At 44.6% G+C, this 25,193-nt stretch overlaps 1 protein-coding gene across 1 annotated transcript in view; it reads right to left on the bottom strand.

Annotated features, from left to right (window-relative positions):
- The window catches only part of ZCCHC7 (zinc finger CCHC-type containing 7), a 163,236-nt gene extending 138,925 nt beyond the window's left edge, over nucleotides 1-24,311 (bottom strand). Inside the window, exons 1-2 of the mRNA XM_044285801.1 lie at nucleotides 24,188-24,311; nucleotides 17,070-17,725 (exon numbers count right to left, since the gene is read on the bottom strand). Of these exons, the coding sequence (XP_044141736.1) occupies nucleotides 17,070-17,725; nucleotides 24,188-24,270 (739 nt within the window). The 5' untranslated portion in view covers nucleotides 24,271-24,311. The remainder of the gene's footprint in view (nucleotides 1-17,069; nucleotides 17,726-24,187) is intronic.
- Nucleotides 24,312-25,193: the final 882 nt, after the last annotated feature.

Below are 25,193 nucleotides of genomic sequence, written 5' to 3'. Positions count from 1 at the left end.
TCACCTGCAGGACTGTGCAAGTCCAGAATGGGGTTCCACTAATCAGCCTACCTTCTGCTGATTGACCTCATCCCCTGCAGGACTGTGCAAGTCCAGAATGGGTTTCCACTGATCCTCGTACCTACTGCTGATTGACCACTTTCTACCTGTGCACAATAACAAGGCTGTCAATCAGCCGTGGGAAGTTGGAAGCAGCTCTCCGCCTATGAATGTGAGGACTCTAAGCTCAGCTCGCGCTACACCTAAGAGTCCATTCACACGTCGTTTTTTTCTTTCCTGATCTGTTCCGTTTTTTGCGGAACAGATCAGGACCAGTTCTGGACACATTCATTTTCAATGGGTCCTGGAAAAAAATCGGACAACACAATGTGTGCTGTCCGTTTCCGTTGTTCCGTTCCGCATGTCCGATTAAATATAAAACTTGTCCTATTCTTTTCCGCAAAAATCGGATCCTGGTACAATACAAAATCAATGGTTCCGCAAAAAACGGAAGACATTCGTATGTCATTACGTATGTCATCCGTTTTACGCGGAATCCGTTCCTGGAAATTAAATCCTGCCCACAGAAATCACTTATTCACTTTTTTTTTTTCAATTTTTTTTCAAAGTAATCCAAACAACTTTATTTGCTTTGTGAAATTTATACATGTTTCCGTTTTTTGCGGATCCGCAAAAAACGGATGACATATGGAAACATTTTCAGGAACAACGGATCCGCAAAAAACTGACCGAAATTCGGGATATAGAAAAATACTGACGTGTGAATGTAGCCTAACAGTGTGTGATATATACTGGAAACTTTGGAAAAAAACAAGTTAGTGACACATTGCCACAATGAAGGTGTCAGTCACTACTTCATTCTTCCTGCAGGCAAGTCCAAACAGGAGGTAAGTATTTCAACTACAGTAAGTAAAATGGTGTCTTTTACTGTCCAGGAAACCAGACCAGACCAGACCAGTGTTTTGGCCAATATGTCTGCTCTCCTTGGAACCATCTTGTTTCAGTATTACCATACCTGGTGCCTTAGGTCAGGAGTGGCCTTTAGCAGAAGACAGGTTTCCAGGACAGGCTGTAGCCGTCACCCCACTCAGCTGTCAGTCAGCTGTCATCAGGCCAACACATACAATGTATTATTCATCTATAACTCGTGGGCCAGTTCAATTTGCCTCATTTCAATTTCAAACACAAGAATATAGTTTCTGGTGCGCTTTGCTTTATTAAATCCAAGTCTTCATTGTAAACCCAGGAATTTCTTATTTTATTACTTCCTGAATTTTGTGGATATGGCATTGTCCTAAGGTGTAGATAACAAGAGATAGAAGCAGACTGCCACTGTCCTCATTTAATTTTGCATCTGTACATACATAAATCTGGAGGAAAAAACATCTTTCCTTGTTCACTAAAAAAGAGGAGACGCTTCTGCATATGACGTACACAGTGTAAGAGTAAAGTAATCCTAATAACCATTTTTGAAAAAAAAATAAAAATTCCCACAAATCTGCTGAAAATTAATGTTTATTGTTAATGTGTATTTTTTTTTTTTTTAATCTTTCTTTTTCATTTATATTTAATATTTTGGTGTTTTTATTTTTATTTTTACTAACTTTTAGCCCCCTTAGGGACTAGAACCCTTGTCCTATTCACCCTGATAGAGATCTATCAGGGTGAATAGGAGCTCACACTCTCCCTGCTGCTCTGTGCACACAGCAGCATGGAGCTTATCATGGCAGCCAGGGCTTCAATAGCGTCCTGGCTGCCATGGTAACCGATCGGAGCCCCAGCATTACACTGCTGGGGCTCCGATCGGAGGAGCAGGGAAGAGGGGATCCTGGGGGGGGGGGCGCACCGTGACTGGGGTGGGGGGGCCCTTTGCGCCACCACTGCTTAATACTGGGGGGGAGGGGGGGCGCACTGCGCCACCAATGCTTAATACTGGGGGGGCGGCGCACTGCGCCACCAATGTCTAATACTGGGGGGCTTAGGGGGGCGCACTGCGCCACCAATGAAGCTTAATCTCTAATTTATTCATATACAGGAGGCGGGAGCTGCAGTATCACATAGCCGGCTCCCGACCTCTATGAGCAGTAGCTGCGATCCGAGGCACCTGAGGAGTTAACTACCGCGGATCACAGCTACAGCTCATAGAGGTCGGGAGCCGGCTATGTGATCCTGAAGCTCCCGCCTCCTGTATATGAATAAATGAGAGCTTAAGCTTCATTGGTGGCGCAGTGGCCATAGCTCCTCCCCTCCTCTTGTCCCCTGCCCTCTCATTGGCGGCAGCAGCAGCACTGGGGGAGGAGACACTGCTTCCTTCTCCCCTGTGCTGCTGCTGAGGGAACACGGAGAGCGCTGTCAGCAGCGCGATCTGTGTTCCCAATACGATATCGGAATATCGGCAAAATAAATGCGGATACCGATAGCGTTCAAAATCCTGAATATCGGCTGATAATATCGGTAAATCCGATAATCGGTCGATCCCTACTTCTCAGCACAATTTATAAACTATATACAAGGCCATTTGTATACGTTTTGTAGTGAGTGGGTTTATGCATTTTGATCAAAAGGAATACAAATGGCCTCGTATACAGTTTATAAATTGTGCTGCGAAGCAATATAAATTATCCTTCAAGAACACTAAACACAGAAAATGCACAAAAAATACCAGCACTAACTGGTAAAACATAGAAGAATGACGGCAGAAAAAGACCACGTGGTCCATCTAATCTACCCTTTGATTATTTCCTTTTTATTTTTCTCTTAGGCCCCTTTCACACGAGCGAGATTTCCGTGCGGGTGCAATGCCTGACGTGAACGCATAGCACCCGCACTGACTCCTGACCCATTCATTTCAATGGGTCTGTGTACATGAGCGTTGTTTTTCACGCATCAGTTCTGCGTTGTGTGAAAATCGCAGCATGTTCTATATTCTTAGTTTTTCACGCAGCCCTGGCCCCATAGAAGTGAATGGGGCTGCGTGAAAAACGCATTGCATCCGCAAGCAAGTGCGGGTGCGATGCGTTTTTCACTGATGGTTGCTAAGAGATGTTGTTTGTAAACCTTCAGTTTTTATCACGCGCGTGAAAAACGCATCAAAACGCATTGCACCCGCGCGGAAAAAACTAAAACAACTGAACGCAATCGCAGACAAAACTGACTGAACTTGGTTGCAAAATAGTGCGAGTTTCACTGAACTCGTGTGAAAGAGGCCTTAGGGTAGTTACATAGTTAATACGGTTGAAAAACGACATAAGTCCATCAAGTTCTGGGGACGCGAATCCCAGAAGGAAGTGAGACTCAGATTTCTACACGTTTTCATAAGCATTAATGACATTTACTTTTAAGAAATCATCTAAACCCTTTTTAAAACTGTCCACTGTTCCTGCTGTGGCCACGTCCTGAGGAAGTCTATTCCACAGATTCATAGTTCTTACAGTAAAGAAGCTTTGACGCTTCTGGAGACTGAACTTTTTCTTCTCCAGTCAGAGGCAGTGCCCCCTTGTCTTTTCAGGGCATTTTACATGGAACAGCTTTTCACCGTATTTTTGTATGGCCCATTTATATATTTGTACAGGTTAATCATGTCCCCCCCCCCCTTAGACGTCTCTTCTCAAGACTAAATAAATTCAATTCTTTAGGATAGACACATCCTAGGCAGGTTTACATTCATTTACAGTAGATTTTCCAACCATCTAATCATCCATTCCAATCATTTACTTAATAAAATACTTTCCGAGATCACTTCTGATCTTCCCACCGACTAATTTCAGGTTGTATCCCTTTGCCCACATCAAAAAGGGTACAACTACATTTCGACGTGTCATGAGACATTCATGTCGCACCAATGTCGCTTGATTTGCTGCAACTGCGACACAACAGTCTTACAAAAATCAAACGTGGATGGATTTTTAGCAACTGTCATCTTGCAGTGCAAGACCATAAACCATCATTACAATAAATGTCGCTGTGTAGCCCTATCCTTAGGCATCGCCCTGCTGCTTGGTCACTTTGTTGATTCATTTTGAATGTGTCAGAAATCAAAACCCCTAAAATGCTTCTCTTCTCATATTTCAGCCCCCGCTTCCATTGGTTCCTATTTTGTCTAATGTTAAATTTAAACCTGTTATGTATAATAAGAAATCTTCCATCTGTGTCCCAGGAGATCAGTCATTAATGACTATCCTGTATCTAAAACCTGTTTTAATATGTGATGGAAAGGATTTTTGTAATATACATATTTTTTTTTTTACCTTTCCTAGCAAAATAGGTGCCTGAAGTTCAGATGCCTATTGTGCTCTAGAATCCGTAATCTCGTAAACTACTGTTCACTAGAGTATGGATTCGCCTCTGGTGACACTGAGCACTATACAGGCCTGAGCATCAGTCCGTAATCTCGTAAACTGCTGTTCACTGGTGTATGGATTCGCCTCTGGTGACACTGAGCACTATACAGGCCTGAGCATCAGTCCGTAATCTCGTAAACTGCTGTTCACTGGTGTATGGATTCGCCTCTGGTGACACTGAGCACTATACAGGCCTGAGCATCAGTCCGTAATCTCGTAAACTGCTGTTGATGGGAGTATGGATTCGCCTCTGGTGACACTGAGCACTATACAGGCCTGAGCATCAGTCCGTAATGTGGTAAACTGCTGTTCACTGGTGTATGGATTCGCCTCTGGTGACACTGAGCACTATACAGGCCTGAGCATCAGTCCGTAATCTCGTAAACTGCTGTTCACTGGTGTATGGATTCGCCTCTGGTGACACTGAGCACTATACAGGCCTGAGCATCAGTCCGTAATCTCATAAACTGCTGTTCACTGGTGTATGGATTCGCCTCTGGTGACACTGAGCACTATACAGGCCTGAGCATCAGTCCGTAATCTCGTAAACTGCTGTTCACTGGTGTATGGATTCGCCTCTGGTGACACTGAGCACTATACAGGCCTGAGCATCAGTCCGTAATGTGGTAAACTGCTGTTCACTGGTGTATGGATTCGCCTCTGGTGACACTGAGCACTATACAGGCCTGAGCATCAGTCCGTAATGTGGTAAACTGCTGTTCACTGGTGTATGGATTCGCCTCTGGTGACACTGAGCACTATACAGGCCTGAGCATCAGTCCGTAATGTGGTAAACTGCTGTTCACTGGTGTATGGATTCGCCTCTGGTGACACTGAGCACTATACAGGCCTGAGCATCAGTCCACTGTGCTAATAGCCTACAGATTACGTTGCTAAAAGGGATAAGCAGAGCAAAGTGCGCGCAGAGCAGGAGCTCCCATATGACAACACTGCGCTGCCTGCACCTGATCTGCTAAAGTCTCAAATGCTATGGATTTTACCAGGGAGCTGGCGGAGGTGATGGGTCAAACACCTCCAGATGTTTCGGTCACAGACTACAATTTGGTCTAAAAACACTTCCAGACCCATGTACGCCAGCCAGGCTTTGGAAGAGCAGCACTGGTACAGGCAGGGGCAGCAATGCTTAGGCCTCTACAGCGCTCAGTGCCACCAGAGAGGAATCTGTACTGCCATGCACAGCAGTGTATGGCAGTATGGATTGTAAAGCACAATAGTCACCTGAACTTCAGGCGCCAATTTCTCTAGGAAGAGTTAAAAAAAAAGAAAAAAAAAAGGGGGTTAATTTAAGTGTAGATTCTCCTACAGTAAGTTCAAAAGGTTATTCTAGATTTATAAAAATAAGGCATATTCATTATATCATGAAATGACCTCTGCTTCCTTAGTATACATCCAATATTAAGAGTTTTCAAGGACTATCCTACATGACCTATAGTGGTCTGGAAAAGCACAGCTGTTGTCTGACATTTTGATATTGATGGCCTATCCTCAGGAATCAATAGGGGTGCGACTCCCAGGACACCCGCCAGTCAGCTGTTGGAAGAGGCCACGGTGCTCTAGGGGCCATGGATGTCATGTACACAGGTCACATGGCCTAAGCACAGCTCAGCCCCATTCAAGTGAATGGGCCTCAGCTGCAATACCAAGCACAGCCACTATACAATGTACAGCACTGTGCTTTGTGAGCTGTGAGGAAGCTGCAGCACTCATTGTCGGGAGTCAGACCCCCACCGATCAGATGATAATGACCTATTCTGAGGATAGGCCATCAATATCAAACTCTCGGGAGTAGCACTGTAATACCATTTATAGCCACTACCCAGTGTAGGGAGCTGTGGGGTGCTGGAGTGCAGCAGCACCTTCAAAGAACTAATAGGAGGATGTGCCTAAGGTCTGACCTCCAGTAATTGATACCGATGACCTACCTTAAGAATAGGTCATCGATATTACAGTCTCGGAAAACCCGTCCTGGTGACTATATCTAAATAGCCTGTATGAATAATATGGCAGTACTGATGTTCTTATTTTTAGTTCAGGGTACTTGAGATAACCAATCATGGAGTTATACATGACGCCAGTCCAAATAAATGTCCCTATTTGCTTAAATAAGCCTTAAGGATGAATTTTATTTCTTTGCACTGATGGAAATGTTCCTCTAAGCTATTTAATTCAGTGCTCAGAAAAAAAAAACTCCTTTTTTCAGGCATAAGCCATTTTAAGAACCTCCTTTGTATCAAAAGCTGATTGACATACTGAATACATCAAGCTTGATAGTCTGTGTTATCAAGGGAAAGAACAGGTTTTACAACGTTATCCCTGGTGCAAAAGTGGAATTACAATTTAAATGAAATTTCTAATTTATTGCTACACAGACAGTTTATGTGATCATCCAAAGGGTTAAACGCAAAACTGGGGAGAAAATAAATAAATAATACAAAACAGCAGCATTTAGTAAAACGTATAATTATTAATCCACGCCTCTCCTCGAACACCCTCCCAATGCCAATTTCTCTAATGGATTCTAGCTTGAGTGAATGTGAAACAATGTGCTCAGCGATTCCCGATGAGAAGGGTCCATTCACATGTCCGCAAAATGGGTCCGCATCCGTTCCGCAATTTTTCCGATTCATTTTCAATGGGGTCGGAATGTGCTGTCCGCATCCGCATTTGCGGTTCCGCACTTCCGTTCCGCAAAAAAATAATTGCGCACAAGAAAAGGCATTTTCTATGAGAGTGCCAGCGATGTGCAGCCCGCAAAATGCGGAATGCACATTGCCGGTGTCCGTGTTTTGCGGATCCGCAATTTACTTACGGACGTGTGAATGGACCCCAAACCTTCCAGGGGGAAAAAAAAATAAACTTAAAGGGGTTGGCCCATCTCGCACATTGGTGGCATATTGCTAGGTGTGGTTCCTACAAATATCTCTAGACATCTCACATACCATTTTGGGGTGTAATTATATATATTTATTTATTAGGCTACTTCCAGCATGCAGCAGTTTGTGTCCACACTATTTGCATCATTTTTGCCGGAATGTGGCCAGATCTCCGTCTGGACCCCATTATACTTAAAGGGAACCTGTCACCGGGATTTTGTGTATAGAGCTGAGGACATGGGTTGCTAGATGGCTGCTAGCACATCCGCAATACCCAGTCCCCATAGCTCTGTGTGCTTGTATTGTGTAAAAAAACGATTTGATACATATGCAAATTAACATAAAAGTCATATCTTACTTGTGTGACCAGAGAAGAGTCATATTTTCAAGCTCTGACTCATCTCAGGTTAATTTGCATATGTATCAAATTGTTTTTTTTACACAATAAAAGCACACAGAGCTATGGGGACTGGGTATTGCAGATGTGCTAGCGGCCATCTAGCAACCCATGTCCTCAGCTCTATACCCAAAATCCCGGTGACAGGTTCCCTTTAATAGGGCTGGCAGGCATTGCGGTTGCATCTGGCAGTGCCGGATACGGAGAACTCTGGCAGGCTGCCGGAGTCGCTACCCCAGATGTGAAAGTAGCCTTAGTGTTTAATTTTTACTAATCTTGAAATTTATTTATTTATTTTTTCATATTTTATTAACAATCCTTTTTTTAACCCTACCGTGGAGTTCTAACTTTTTTTAATGATTAAATATACTGCCATATTTATGCATGGTGGTATATGGTATCTGCCCACTGAATTCTGCAAAGGCTTCTCTTAGGGCAGGGATGGCCAACCTGGGGCTCTCCGGCTGTTGCAAAACTACAACTCCCAGCATGCCCAGACTGCCTACAGCTTTAACCCCTTAGGGACACAGCTTTATTTCACCTTAAAGGGGTTATCCCATCTTAGACAATGGGGGCATATCGCTAGGATATGCCCCCATTGTCTGATAGGTGCGGGTTCCACCGCTGGGACCCGCACCTACAAGGAGAATGGAGCCGGGGAGAGTTGTGGCTGGAGGACCCCAACTCATTTCTATGGAGCCGCCGAAAATAGCCGAGCACTGGCTCGGCTATTTCCGTCGGCCCCATAGAAAGGAATGGGAGCGGTGGCCGGGCATGCGCGGTGCGCTCCCATTCACTTCAATTGGAGAGGCGGGGAGCTGTGCCTGGTGGTGGACGGACCCTGGGAAACCCGGGGTCCTCCAGCCACAACTCTCCCCGGCTCCATTCTCGTTGTAGGTGCGGGTCCCAGAGGTGGGACCCACACCTATCAGACAATGGGGGCATATCCTAGCGATATGCCCCCATTGTCTAAGATGGGATAACCCCTTTAAGGAACAGGCCATCTTTTGCAAATCTGACCAGTGTCACTTTAAGTGCTGATAACTTTAAAACGCTTTGACTTATCCAGGCTATTCTGAGATTGTTTTTTTCGTCACATATTGCACTTCATGACACTGGTAAAATGAAGTAAAAAAAATATATTTTTTTTTTGCATAAAAAATACCTAATTTACCCAAAAATTTGAAAAATTTGCAAATTTTAAAGTTTCAGTTTCTCTACTTCTGTAATACATAGTAATACCCCCATAAATTGTGATGACTTTACATTCCCCATATGTCTACTTCATGTTTGAATTATTTTGGGAATGATATTTTATTTTTTGGGGATGTTACAAGGCTTAGAAATTTAGAAGCAAATCTTGAAATTTTTCTGAAATTTACAAAAACCCAATTTTTAGGGACCACTACAGGTCTGAAGTCACTTTGGAAGGCTTACATAATAGAAACCACCCAAAAATGACCCCTATTCTATAAACTACACCCCGCAAGGTATTTAAAACTGATTTTACAAACTTTGTTAACCCCTTAGGTGTTGCACAAGAGTTATTGGCAAATGGGGATGAAATTTGAGAATTTAATTTTTTTGCCTAATTTTCAATTTTAACCCATTTTTTCCCACTAACAAAGCAAGGGTTAACAGCCAAACAAGACAGTATCTTTATTGCCCTGACTCTGCCGTTTACAGAAACACCCCATATGTGGCCGTAAACTACTGTACGGCCACACAGCGGGGCGTAGAGTGAAAGGTGCGCCGTATGGTTTTTGGAAGGCAGATTTTGCTGGACTGGTTTATTTACACCATGTCCCATTTGCTGCTGGGACATACTAAAGTACTACTGGATTCTCTATTAAGACCACGGCAATTAAATTCCTAGTGCTCTGGGCAACATGTGAGGCCTACAGAGAATAGTCTGAAGATTAAAAGATTCATGGACCCAGCATGGCAAAAGCCCATCACTGCCGGCTGCAACCTGCATACTCCGGGCGTTAGGACGGCAGCAAAACATGGAAAGTGGAAACAGTCAGTAAGGTGGGTCTGACATGGAAGGCTATTGGTTAAACGATTTCCTTTTGTAGGATTTCTTTTCTTTTTCATTTTCCTCACATCTGGATTACTTTTATTAAACACATACATTAATATTGCAATATCAGCAGTTCCTAATATTCTTCTATGACCTGAATGATTACCCTCCACAACTCCACAATTTTAAGACCGTTTTTAGGAGCAGATTTGAGAGCGTTTCTGCCTCAAAATTAGCTCCAAAAAAATGCCTCAAAACAGTCATGTAGAACTTTTTTTTAACACAAAGCAGTGTACCCTATCATGGGGCAGAATCAGCGCTGAATCTCCCATTAAGGCCTCTTTCACACTACCGTATGGCTATTTCAGTGTTTTTCACAAATCTGTTCCGTTTTTTTGTTTCTGTTGTGTTTCAGTTTCCTTACCGTTTTTCCGTTCTATTTTTCCATATGGCATATACAGCAATTACATAGAAAAAATTGGGTTGGGCATAACATTTTCAATAGATGGTTCCGCAAAAACGGAACGGATACGGAAGACATACGGATGCACTTCTTGTATGTGTTCTGTTTTTTTTTTTTTGCGGACCCATTGACTTGAATGGAGCCACGGAACGTGATTTGCGGGCAATAATAGGACATGTTCTATCTTTCAACGGAACGGAAATACGGAATTCATACGGAGTACAATCGATTTTTTTTCCGGAACCGTTGAAATGAATGGTTCTGTATACGGAACGCAAAAAAAGCAGCCCGCAAAACTGAAAAAACAAAACAAAAAAACTGTAGTGTAAAAGAGGCATAAAATCAAAGGGAAGCAGAAAAGAACAGCTCCACGTCAGTTCATGCATTTTCTGCACGTTTTATGGTGCAGAACCGTGTAAAAAAACTCAATCTGAAAATGCAGCTTTGTATTGAAGCGAACACCCATTCCTCAAAAAAAGTGACATCAAAAATGGATTCCAAGCTGATTTTTTAAGTGTGTTTTTCGAAATCAGTCGTGAGAACTGGCCCTCAGAGATAGAGAAAAGCAGCTTCAGGGAATTTATATCCCTCATGGCTGCCCTCGAGGATACAATCAAATTACACATACCCGCTATAGCATCTGTACTATGTAAATGGGACACTGACTGCTGTGGCAGTCAGCATTTTGTGACAGCCCCTCTCCTTTTAACAAGGGGTAATGCTCTCCAATTGTAATGGGGTACTGTGCAGCTGCCAGGAATGGTACAGAGCAACTTTAGGTATACATGACAAGTAGTCAACAGAAGAGACGGTATTAAACCATATGGCGTTGTACCAAGATGCCAGTATGAAGGACAACTAGAATGGTGGTTAAAGGGAATCTGTCACCACGATCTTGGACTAATGCACAAGTAGTACTACGGATACGGAGTCCAGATCCCCATTACCCATCTGTCGGCACTTGTCAGGACTGGTGTGCATGCATGAGTCCTCTGCATTATACTAGCACATCACAGCAGTCCTGACAACGTATTTCAGTGCAGCTTTGAGCATTGACATCGGGAGAAGGAGGAACATAAAACATTGTGATCCGGACTTCTTATGTGTAGTAGGACTCATCAAGTGCTGAAGATAATAGTCCAGAACTGTGCTGACAGATTCCCTTTCAATATCACGTCCCCCAAAAAATACCATGAACAGAAATGAGATATATTAGCCCGTAAAAGACACAAAGGAACACCGGCAAGGTCTCCATAAGGAGAATCAGTGGCAATACTATTTGGACACCAGTAATGTGTCAATGATTTATCAGGAAAGGTTAGAGAAGTCAGCCATCAGCATGTGCTCAAATGACATTCAGCGAGAGTGCAGGAACAACAGAGCGCAGGAACAATGCAGACGCTAATGGCGATTTGATATGAAGGACGGTGCTGGTGTTAGGTAATGCTGAACAGTATTGAGGAGGTATCTGAAGAGGAGAGAATTCCCAGGAAATGGCCATTTTAGAGATGATCATACATTACGCGCATCAGGCACATATTAGGGGCCCATCAACCAGTTTATTACAGCTGGATGACAGCGCACACGGCCGTTAAAAACAGATACCGTGAACTGTCCATTTTTAATGGACGTTTTCTTCACCGATGCCTTTCTGAGAAACGGACATTAAAAACTGACCCATTCAATTGTATGGGGGCTATCGGTCAGTGAAAAATGGACAAGATAGAACATGTTCCATTTTTTTTTTTACGTCAGTTTTTCACTGACCATAAAAAAAAAACTGTCGTGTGAATAACCCCATAGACTACCATTGGTCTTAAAACATAGGTGTTAGCGGTTAAACGACCATCACATGTCCGTTTTTCACTGTTGTGTGCATGTAGCCTAAAGGTACAAACAAATCTAGGTTTCGTACAGTTTAACCCTCTTCTACCAGATTTATTAAAGCATGATTTCCAGCAGTTCAAAGGCTACTTTTAGATGATTAATACGGCTAGACATTCATTATTCATTGCCATACCTAGTCTAATAGAAATTGAACCAGCAGTGGATTTTAAGGATACCAATGGAAGCTCTCCAAATAGCACTGCTTGGCGGGGAGTTTCTATTAACCTAGAATTGCTTTTAACCCTCAAACTCTGAAATGGGTTAGACACCATGTCTATATCTCCATCACCTTTAATGCAAATCAAAGCATTACCTCGCACATCAATCATCAGATGCAGCAAGCTGAATAATGCATCACAAGTGTTACCAACGCACCCAAGTATTCCAGGAGGCACGGGTGGTGGGGCAAACGTATATCCGGATATAGAAACCGCTACACAAATTGTGTGCTCACAAACTCTGCAGACCTAAGAAACCAGAGATCAGAACTTCTACAGGACTTAGAATACAGGGCTGCACTGGGGGAATGGGAAAGGGTGTGTATCTCTCATTAATAGCAGAAAGTCCAGGTAGCGTCCCTAAGTACTGACGCAAGTTAAAGTTAAGGGGTGCCCGTGATATATGAGCGTCACCTTACCTTCACACGAGAGATGTCTAGAATGAGGACTATTGGGGCAGGCTAAAACTAACTGACAGTAGTTCTTGGCCATTGCACTCAAGCCAAGTGCCTGTCTGGCAGTCTCGGGGGGTGGATTGGAATTAGTGCTCCCAGACGTAACCAGGATTTTAACTAAAGACTGAAAGAAAAGAACAAAACAGACATCTGGTAATCACAGCGTTTGCTTTACATGCATGGAGGGGGGCTAAAAATGACCTTACATAGTCTGAAAGCCTGAATGTATTACACGGGCAATGTCAGTGATGGCGAGAAAAATGTGTCCCCGTAGAAATATCCATTCTGGTCAGTAGATACTGCTTCTACATGTACAGGGATAGTCTTTACATGATGAGGGTAGTGGGAAAAATAAAGTCTTTTTTTATTATATATATATATATATATATATATATATATATATATATATATATATATATATCAAATGCCCACATAAGGGTACTGTCACACTAGCGTTTTTCTTTTCCGGCATTGAGTTCCGTCCTAGGGGCTCAATACCTGAAAAGAACTGATCAGGCATATCCCCATGCATTCTGAATGGAGAGTAATCCGTTCAGGATGTCTTCAGTTCAGTCTTTTTGACTGTTCAGGACAGAGATAATATCGTAGCATGCTGCGGTTTTATCTCCGGCCAAACACTTGCCTGAATGCCGGATGCGTCCTTCCGGTTTGCAATATGCGCAGACTGGTAAAAATGTGTAAAAAATATATAACTAATCTGTTTCTCCGGATGACAAATGGAGAGACGGATCCGTTCTTGCAATGCATTTGTAGGACAGATCCGCATCCGGATCAGTCTACAAATGCTTTCCGTTTGCATGCAGATTGCCGGATGCGGCAGGCAGTTCCAGCGACGGAACTGCTTGCCGGATCACTCTGCCGCAAGTGTGAAAGAGGCCTAAGACAAAGTGCTAGTGCAATACACAGCAGACATGCCACAAATATTGGCTGGTTACAACAACCCCACTCTTCTCATCACAGTGAAGAATATGCAGCAGGAATAACTCAGTATTGCTTTTTTTATGCACAAAAAAAACTACAGTGTAATACAGTACCAGCAAAGTGAATGAGGTCTGACAAATCTCATGTACAGATTGTGTATTTTATTCATGCAGAGATTGACCCGTCAATTTTTCAGCAGATTTTTTGTGCAGTGCAAAAGAGGATATTGGGGCAATGTCGCACTAAAATTTCCCCCAAAAAATCCACAAGTAACACAAGTGGATTTTGTTATGGAAAAGCAGAGAAATCCACATGAAACCAGCACGGAAATGTGTTTGGAAAGCCGCACCAATGTGCAGGGAGAGCCTGAATATCTAACATGTCCACAGGATAGAAAATCTCTACTCAAGTTCTAGTAGCCGCCACAGGTCAGACATCCCATAGCACAATTCTTGATGTGCTTGGCATATACAGGCGTAGCAAGAGCTAACCGTAACATGTTGTTCTAATGCACTTATATCACAGCGCAATGCTACGCAAATAGAGAAGTGCGCTCTCTATACAGAAGGCGCTTGACACATATCCAGTTGCATACGTCTGGGGCATACATTTATGGGACACTCAATGGTTCAGCCAAACGTAATGTTGAAAAACTCCAGTTTTGGCCTTATGCAAACCGTGGATGCACCCGGCACTTTTCCATTTCGCACATCCTGCACTACTGTAGTACTGCCTCCTCTTGTCCACAATCTGGCCGAGAACAGGACATGTTCAATCTTTTTTTGTGGAGCTACAGAACGGACCTACAGATGTGGACAACACTCAGTGTGCTGTCCGATTCTTTTGCCCCCATAGAAATAAATGAGCCTGCATCTGATCTGCTAAAAATGGAGATTGGATGTGGACACAAAATACGGTCATGTGCATGGAATCTTATAGTGTTCAAGGAGAATGAAAACATAGTTACACCACTCCAATGGGCAGTAGGATAGCCCAGTGTATATCATTACGCATTTCTCCAGAACCGCTCATGTCGTTTTCAAAATGTTCTCATGGTGGACACTGAGCAAGGTCAAGAAGGAACCCACCGCATCAGCCTATGCTCTTTTTAGCCTTGAATAGTGGTGCGTCCACCTGCATTTCAGAGTGAGTCGAGGGTTCATAGGATGTCATACTGGATGCCTCCATGACCCTGGTGATCACCGACAGTGCCATAATGGAAGGATTTTGAAAACTGCAGGACAGAAGGAATAAAAAGCACTCTACACATAGGACTGTTTACGCCTATGCTCCATTGACTACCTAATTTGATATAAATGAATGACCTGAAAGCAGACCTTTTACTCATCAATCACTTCCTAATCCACTTCCAAATCACTTCCTGGTGTAACCAACTTCAAGACATAAACCTGTCTCAAAAGTAGGGGAAGGACACAAGGCATTATATCGTAAGAGCATGATAACATTTTATGACAATTTCATAGAACATAGAGATGTCCCTCAACACCTGTCAAACCCCCCCCCCCCCCAGTGCCCTATCCAAGCGCTGACTAATAGTTAAAAAGTTTCTAGACACTACACAAAAAAACACAAATAAATGTACTCAAACATAAGATGAACCAAGAAGTAACATCTGCTTTGACCTCTCTGTTCTTCTGATCCAACACAAACTGAGCACTGAGGCTCAAAATGAAAAGGTTCAAGTTTTTTTTCTGTTCTCCTGTTGGATCACCAGAATGGAAAACTTAAAAGGGTTTCCCCGAGACTAACCCTGGGTTCACACCTGAGCGTTTTACAGCGCGTTCAAACGCGCTGTAAAACGCTCAAGACATGAAATCCAATGCTTCCCTATGGGAATGGTTCTCACCTGGGCGTTTTACAGCGCGTACGAACGCGCTGTAAAACGCCCGACGCTCAAACAAGTACTTGAGCTTCTTTGGGGCGTTTTGACGCGCGTTTGTGGCCATAGGACACTGCAGTCAATGACACAAACGCGCGTCAAACGCGCGTTCACTATTACAAAAACGCGCGTCAGAAACGCGCGTCAAAAACACGCGTTTGACGCGCGTTTGGGAAACGCTCAGGTGTGAACCCAGGGTTAAATATGGATGACTTCTCCTCAGGATAGGTCAACACTATCTGATCAGTGGGGGGGCTGACACCAGGGACCCCCACTGATCAGCTGTTTGAGAAGGCAGCAGTGCTCGTAGTAGAGAAGTAGCCTTCTCACAGCTTTCCCTAGGCCAGTTCCGACACGTTCATCTGTCACGTGGCCTAGGCGCGGCTCAGCCCCATAGAAGTGAATGAGGCTGAGCGCAGTACCAAGCACAGCCGCTATACAATGTACTGCACTTGGTGAGCACTGAGAAGGCACTCACAGGAGCACCAGTGCCTTCTCAAAAAGCTGATCAGCGGGGGTCCCGGTGTCGGACGCCCACAGATCCGATACTGATTACTTATCCAGAGGAGGACAGGTCATCAGTATTTAAATCTCGGAAAACCCTTTTAACGCAGATGTGAAAAAGCCTTACAAACATTGGGGGAAGAGTTATCAAACTGATGTAAAGCTGCCAAAAATGAAAGGTGGAATCTGATTGGGCAACTAAGCCAGTTCTACTTTACAACAGTTTTATAAATCTCCCCCATTATGTCTATTTTTCAGCATTTTCCAGATCACTGAATACAGCCAGTAATGTAAACCATGGAGGGTTTCATTCTGGTTGTTGCACCTACATCAAGGAACATGTACAAGAACAACTACCTGTATGTTTAAAAAACAAAACAAAAAAAACACAGCTATAGCAGAAATATCATATAAGTTCTTAGACTTAATAATAAAAGTAAAGATGGAAACGTTATTACTGACTGTAATAATAGAAGTGGAAGCAAAAGAAAAAATAAAATGGTGTATTAAAGGGGATTCCGAAAGGATATTTATCACCTTTCAGGAGGATAGGTTACAAATGCCAAATTGACATTGAATATAGCAACACCATGCATGGTCAAAGTTAATGGAACTAACACAGTAGGGTACAGCTCTGAATGGAGTAGCACGCTGCTGGCTCACCACTCCAGTCACACTGCTCCCCACTGCAGATGTTCAGCGAGGAGATACCCCCTATCTGCAGTGGGGGGGGCTGGAGACCTCCATTTTGGTGCTCATAAGGGCCACAACGAGCAGACATCTATTATTTATTTTAAAACGCCATTACGCATTCCATGCTGCCACATCTAAAATGGGGCAAACACATATAAAACAAAACAAGCATGATAGTCGAGTACCTCAGTTTATTTATGAGAGGCCCTGTGGTTGGACAGGGAGGTCCCAGCAGTAGACTCCCCACCAATCTAATAATATCTCCTATTCTGTGGACAGGAGGTAACTTGAAAATACGAGGATATCCCCATAAGAATACTAGACATTAACTAGATTTTGAAAAGTTTACAAACCTTCCCATGGTGCAGATCTGTAGCCCCTAAGATTCAGCTGAATGCTAGTATCTCCTTCCTCTCTTGCTCGTCCCAGCAACATCCAATTTTCCACATCACTATCGGATGTTAGACACACTTCACTGACCGCCGCATCTTCCTCTTCTGAACTTCCTCTGATCACAAGAACTTCCTGGACAATCCCACCTTTGTAACTTTTGCCAGTGTCTGGAGACTTTGCTCCTTTAAGTTTAGACAACTTCTTCTTCTTCTTAGGTGAGGCTTTAGGAGTTGATCGGTTCTCTGGCTGTCTTATTGCTGATGTTACGTTATACTTAGTCTTGGAACGGTACACAATGTCTTCTTCCAAACTGTCAGAAAGGATGACCACCGCAGAAGAGTCTGTAGCCCTTATATCATCACTGTCAGAAATCACAATCACAGATTTTTTTTCATGGGAGCTGGTCTTTAGGTTGCCCACTTTCTCCACATCATCCTCTTTCTCCTGATCATCTAGTATGTCGCCCTTGCTGAGATCCTGGGAATAGTGCACCTGGCTATAAAGGTAGGTTTCCACCTCGCTGTCAATGCTCTCCTCACTCGAAGACTCTTCACGATACAGTTCATCTTCATAAGCAGCCAGGTCATCCTCATCATTAAACATAGCGAAGGAGGTTCTGTAGTAAATTTAACAATACAAATAGCCATGAAACCTGTCAGCTGGATAGATTTACTATTCAAAATGCGCTAGTCTGTGCCAACAAACTGGTACTGCCTTTACAAAGTGTTTTTTAGACACTTTTCTAACCTTTTTACACTTTGCCCTGTAAGGGGCATTACTTAGCGGGAAGGGGATATGGTTTAAACATGCAAAAAAACAAAACAACATTTTAGCTAATTTTTTGCAGTAAAACTAACCCAACTAGGTGGCATAAAATTAGACTAGACAGTCTAAGGCCTCTTTCACACGGGCGTCAGTTTTTTTGCCCGGATAAGAGCCGGGTGCGTTGCGGGAAAATGCGCGATTTTCCCGCGCGAGTGCAAAACATTGTCATGCGTTGCACTCGCATGAGAAAAATCGCGCATGTTTGGTACCCAAACCCGAACTTCTTCACAGAAGTTCGGGCTTGGGATTGATGTTCTGAAGATTGCTATTATTTTCCCTTATAACCATGTTATAAGGGAAAATAATACATTCTGAATACAGAATGCATAGTAAAACAGCGCTAGAGGGGTTAAAAAAAATAAATAAATGATTTAACTCACCTTAGTCCACTTGATCACGAAGCCCGGCATCTCCTTGTGTCTCCTCTGCGCTGAACAGGACCTGGGGTGAGCTGCTCCATTAAATACAGGTTAAGGACCTTCGATGACGTCACTCCGGTCGTCACATGATCTTTTACCATGGTAATTCACCATGGTAAAAGACCATGTGATGACCGGAGTGACGTCATCGAAGGTCCTTAACCGGTATTTAATGGAGCAGCTCACCCCAGGTCCTGTTCAGCGCAGAGGAGACACAAGGAGATGCCGGGCTTCGTGATCAAGTGGACTAAGGTGAGTTAAATCATTTTTTATTTTTTTTTAACCCCTCTAGCGCTGTTTTACTATGCATTCTGTATTCAGAATGCTATTATTTTCCCTTATAACCATGTTATAAGGGAAAATAATAATGATCGGGTCTCCATCCCGATCGTCTCCTAGCAACCGTGCGTGAAAATCGCACCGCATCCGTACTTGCTTGCGGATGCTATGCGATTTTCACACACCCCATTCACTTCTATGGGGCCTGCATCACGTCAAAAATCGGACAATATAGAGCATGCTGCGATTTCCACTGAACGCACAAGTGATGCGTGAAAAACAACGCTCATGTGCACAGCCCCATAGAAATGAATGGGTCAGGATTTAGTGCGGGTGCTATACGTTCGCCGCACGGATTGCACCCGCACGGAAAACTCGCCCGTGTGAAAGGGGCCTAAAGGTGCACCGGATTCCACATCCAATCTGTCACCTATTAATAAATGTGCCGTATGTGTTATTTGTTCATGACGTCATTTGGTCACGCTCAGTTTCATTCTTGAAGCATGCAGCCAAAGCTTTGTATGAAGAGTCTGATGTATTCATGAAGGCTGCTGATTGACAGATGTACAAAATCCCAAAGAAAGCTGTCAACTAGCAGCAGGAGGGGGAGAGACTGCATACCATCAATACAAGGGCCACTTCTTGAGCAGTGCAGGCCGGGATCACACACTGAGCTTAATGGCCTCAAATATATACTAAATGTGCTTTCTCTAATATAAAGTATTCAGAGGTGGATAGATCAAAGACCCTAGATGGAAATATCCCAGGGGGCTGCCCGAGCCCTCCTCACAGCCAAGGCTCTCAGGAGCATCAAAAACTTAGGCACCTGGCTGGCGGCTGCAGGTACCCTCCTGAGTTCAACTGTACCGCCGTCTTCAGGACTGTGAAACAGTTGTATACTGCAGCGGGGGAAGCAGTATTTTGTGCTGCACTGGGGTATTTGGTTCTGCTGGGGAAGTATATTGTGCTGCACTGTGGTATTTGGTTCTGCTGGGGTAGTATTTTGTGCTGCACTGTGGTATTTGTTTCTGCAGGGGCAGTATTTTGTGCTGCACTGTGGTATTTGGTTCTGCAGGGGCAGTATTTTGTGCTGCACTGTGGTATTTGGTTCTGCTGGGGCAGTATTTTGTGCTGCACTGTGGTATTTGTTTCTGCAGGGGCAGTATTTTGTGCTGCACTGTGGTATTTGGTTCTGCTGGGGTAGTATTTTGTGCTGCACTGTGGTATTTGTTTCTGCAGGGGCAGTATTTTGTGCTGCACTGTGGTATTTGGTTCTGCAGGGGCAGTATTTTCTGCTGCACTGTGGTATTTGGTTCTGCTGGGGCAGTATATTGTGCTGCAATGTGGTATTTGGTTCTGCTGGGGCAGTATTTTGTGCTGCAATGTGGTATTTGGTTCTGCTGTGGCAGTATACTGTGCTGCACTGTGGTATTTGGTTCTGCAGGGGCAGTATTTTGTGCTGCACTGTGGTATTTGGTTCTGCTGTGGCAGTATACTGTGCTGCACTGTGGTATTTGGTTCTGCTGGGGCAGTATACTGTGCTGCACTGTGGTATTTGGTTCTGCTGGGGGAGTATTTTGTGCTGCACTGTGGTATTTGGTTCTGCTGGGGCAGTATACTGTGCTACACTGTGGTATTTGGTTCTGCTGGGGCAGTATATTGTGCTGCACTGTGGTATTTGGTTCTGCTGTGGCGGTATATTGTGCTACACTGTGTTATTTGGTTCTGCTGTGGCGGTATATTGTGCTACACTGTGTTATTTGGTTCTGCTGGGGCAGTATTTTGTGCTACACTGTGTTATTTGGTTCTGCTGGGGCAGTATTTTGTGCTACACTGTGTTATTTGGTTCTGCTGTGGCGGTATATTGTGCTACACTGTGGTATTTGGTTCTGTTGGGGCAGTATTTTGTGCTACACTGTGTTATTTGGTTCTGCTGTGGCGGTATATTGTGCTACACTGTGGTATTTGGTTCTGCTGGGGCAGTATATTGTGCTGCACTGTGGTATTTGGTTCTGCTGTGGCGGTATATTGTGCTACACTGTGTTATTTGGTTCTGCTGTGGCGGTATATTGTGCTACACTGTGTTATTTGGTTCTGCTGGGGCAGTATTTTGTGCTACACTGTGTTATTTGGTTCTGCTGGGGCAGTATTTTGTGCTACACTGTGTTATTTGGTTCTGCTGTGGCGGTATATTGTGCTACACTGTGGTATTTGGTTCTGTTGGGGCAGTATTTTGTGCTGCACTGTGGTATTTGGCTCTGCTGGGGCAGTATATTGTACAACACTGTGGTACTTGGTTCTGCTGGGGCAGTATATTGTGCTGCACTGTGGTACTTGGTTCTGCTGGGGCAGTATATTGTGCTGCACTGTGGTATTTGGTTCTGTTGGGGCAGTATATTGTACAACACTGTGGTACTTGGTTCTGCTGGGGCAGTATTTTGTGCTGCACTGTGGTATTTGGTTCTGCTGGGGCAGTATTTTGTGCTGCACTGTGGTATTTGGTTCTGTTGGGGCAGTATTTTGTGCTGCACTGTGGTATTTGGTTCTGTTGGGGCAGTATTTTGTGCTGCACTCTGGTATTTGGTTCTGCTGTGGCGGTATATTGTGCTGCACTGTGGTATTTGGTTCTGTTGGGGCAGTATTTTGTGCTGCCCTGTGGTATTTGGTTCTGCTGTGGCGGTATATTGTGCTGCACTGTGGTATTTGGTTCTGTTGGGGCAGTAGATTGTGCTGCACTGTGGTATTTGGTTCTGTTGGGGCAGTAGATTGTGCTGCACTGTGGTGTTTGGTTCTGCTGGGGCAGTATTTTGTGCTGCACTTGACCCTCCTCCTGACATATCTGGCATGCTGCAGATTGCCTCCATTCTCTTTTAAGGGAACCTGTCACATTGAACATGGTGTCTGAGCTGTGGGCTGAATGTTAAAGAGCAGAAGGAGCTGAGCAGACTGATCTATAGTTTTATGGGAAAAGATTCAGTAAAACTTGTATTTTATTCATTTAATCTCCTTCTCATTCTGGGCTTTGAAGTCAAGGAGGCGGTCCTATCAGTGATTGACAGCTATATCTGTATAAACAGTCATAGAGGGAAGTCATACAGTCATAGAGGGAAGGCTGTCAGCAACTCCTTGACTTCAAAGCCCAGAATGAGCAGGAATATAAATGAATAAAATACAAGTTTTACTGAATCTTTTCCCATAAAACTATAGATCAGTCTGCACAGCTCCTCCTGCTCTATAACCTGCAGCCTGCAGCTCAGACACCATGTTCAATGTGACAGGTTCCCTTTGATATATTCATTAAAGGGGTATTCCAGTTATAATAAGTTAGATTGGTGGGGGTCCTACTGCTACAGATTAGTGGGGCCCCGTAGTCTGTGGAGTGAAATGGACAGAGTGGCTGTTTGGGAATGCATGTTACCACTTCATGCATGTCTATGGGAGCACCAGATATAGCCAAGCGCTGTACTGCGACCTGAGGACACAGAGACAGTTGATTGTAATGGAGAAGCAGGGAGCCGTCTGCTCTTTGCGTCACCATTCAACCCAACTGCCAGCGCTCCCCAGCAGGCACCATGCGGTCACACATCATGTGGCTGGTCTGTGCAGGAGGAGCACGTTCATCCTACTTAGCCCAGCGGAGCAACGTGCACCCCTTCGTGCTGCTGGGGAGCGCAGTATGTGCTCCGACCATTGGGAAAAGGCCTAGGTGAGAATTCAATGGGTTTTTATTTTACTAATAAAAGGTGGCAGTACAGAAAAGGGGGCCTAACTACAGTGAAGTGAAGGGGGCACAGTGTGTCCATCCCTACTGTGAAGGGGGCACACCTACAGTGAAAGGGGCACAGCGTGGGCACACCTACAGTGAAAGGGGCACAGCGTGGGCACACCTACAGTGAAAGGGGCACAGCGTGGGCACACCTACAGTGAAGGGGGCACAGCGTGGGCACACCTACAGTGAAGGGGGCACAGCGTGGGCACACCTACAGTGAAGGGGGCACAGCGTGGGCACACCTACAGTGAAGGGGGCACAGCGTGGGCACACCTACAGTGAAGGGGGCACAGCGTGGGCACACCTACAGTGAAAGGGGCACAGCGTGGGCACACCTACAGTGAAAGGGGCACAGTGTGGGTATATCTATAGTGAAGGGGCACAGTGTGGGTATATCTTCAATGAAAGGGGAACAGTGAGGGCATATCTTCAGTGAAGGGGCACAGTGAGGGCATACCTACAGTGGAGGGGGCACAGTATGCCATACCAATAGTGAAGGAGACAGTGTGGGCATAACTACAGTGAAGTGGGCATAACTACAGTGCAGTGGGCACAGTGTGGGCATAACTACAGTGAAGGAGCACAATGTGGGCATAACTACAGTGAAGGAGCACAATGTGGGCATAACTACAGTGAAGGAGCACAATGTGAAGGAGCACAATGTGGGCATAACTACAGTGAAGGAGCACAATGTGGGCATAACTACAGTGAAGGAGCACAATGTGAAGGAGCACAATGTGGGCATAACTACAGTGAAGGAGCACAATGTGGGCATAACTACAGTAAAGGAGCACAATGTGGGCATAACTACAGTAAAGGAGCACAATGTGGGCATAACTACAGTAAAGGAGCACAATGTGGGCATAACTACAGTAAAGGAGCACAATGTGGGCATAACTACAGTAAAGGAGCACAATGTGGGCATAACTACAGTAAAGGAGCACAGTGTGGGCATAACTACAGTAAAGGAGCACAGTGTGGGCATAACTACAGTAAAGGAGCACAGTGTGGGCATAACTACAGTGAAGGAGCACAGTGTGGGCATAACTACAGTGAAGGAGCACAGTGTGGGCATAACTACAGTGAAGGAGCACAGTGTGGGCATAACTACAGTAAAGGAGCACAGTGTGGGCATAACTACAGTAAAGGAGCACAGTGTGGGCATAACTACAGTAAAGGAGCACAATGTGGGCATAACTACAGTAAAGGAGCACAATGTGGGCATAACTACAGTGAAGGAGCACAATGTGGGCATAACTACAGTGAAGGAGCACAATGTGGGCATAACTACAGTGAAGGAGCACAATGTGGGCATAACCTCTGTGTGGGGGCACTAAGGGGTTTGAGCTGGATTGGATGTGTATAGATACGCAGAAGGTGGAGTTAGAGTTGTGCCTTAATATTAAATAAAATTGCAACTATTGTCCCTCTTTGTGATTTTCAAGAGTTGGTAGGAATGTCCATGCCAGGTCTCCCTGCTGTGGTGTGACCACCAGGCCACAGCGATGGCGATCAGACCAGGACCACAGGCATATGATGTGTAGCCATATGGACACAGTGACCAGTCATAAAGCATTCCTAACTTATAAGAGAGAACAGGGTGCGAACCAAATGAAGAGCTCTTCAGGTTCACGACCAATGTAATATATGTAACTACACTGACACCACCTAACACACAGCGAGGTCACAGCAACAGGCAGAACATATGCGGCTGCACAGGCATTCTGGGAGTTGTAGTTTCCCAGGCGGCCGCTCCATCCAGTCACACACACTGTAATAATGGTACCTGGCGGATGACAGTCCGCTTCCCGGCTGCACATGTGGGCTCAAGTCATTAACAGGAAGTTCCGAGGGGAAACAAACACACATCCTGCTGCACGTGGGAACCAATGTCACAGTCAGAACGTTCCCCCTGGAAACAACATACAGTTCCTCTAGTTCCGCAGCCAGGAGTTCCTAGTATGTGACTAGTATGGAGATGCTGCTGTATGATGTCATAGAAAGAGGCGGAGTCTCGTCATTCATGGGGCGGGGCCTCGGGATTTGTAGGAGATTTTACAGAGCAGGTTGTTGGGGAGAAGAGCAGCAGGTGGCTGTGTGGAGGAGAACAATGATGTTACTTTTACTTGGGGGCCTGTTTGTAGGGGCTGAAGAGAGACTGATATTTGTACTGGAGACTGTATGTTTGAAGGGGGGGGAGTGATATTATTTACATGGGACTGTATACTGGAGGGACTGAAGGCAGGGGGAGTTATGTGTTTACATGGGACTGTATACTGGAGGGGCTTAAAGGGAACCTGTCACCGGGATTTTGTGTATAGAGCGGAGGACATGGGTTGCTAGATGGCCGCTAGCACATCCGCAATACCCTGTCCTCATAGCTCTGTGTGCTTTTATGGTGTAAAAAAAACGATTTGATACATATGCAAATTAACCTGAGATGAGTCCTGTATGTGAGATGAGTCAGGGACAGGACTCATCTCAGGTTAATTTGCATATGTATTAAATCGTTTCTTTTACACAATAAAAGCACACCGAGCTATGGGGACTGGGTATTGCGGATGTGCTAGCGGCCATCTAGCAACCCCTGTCCTCAGCTCTATACACAAAATCCTGGTGACAGGTTCCCTTTAAGGTGGGGGAGTTATGTGTTTACATGGGACTGTATGCTGGAGGGACTGAAGGCACGGGGAGTTATGTGTTTACATGGGACTGTTTACTGGAGGGACTGAAGGCAGGGGGAGTTATGTGTTTACATGGGACTGTATGCTGGAGGGACTGAAGGCACGGGG

Source organism: Bufo gargarizans, chromosome 1 (assembly GCF_014858855.1).
Source record: "Bufo gargarizans isolate SCDJY-AF-19 chromosome 1, ASM1485885v1, whole genome shotgun sequence".
NCBI lineage: Eukaryota > Metazoa > Chordata > Amphibia > Anura > Bufonidae > Bufo > Bufo gargarizans.
The sequence above is the reverse complement of the archived record's forward strand: the minus strand, read 5'-3'. Positions and strand labels throughout refer to the sequence as shown.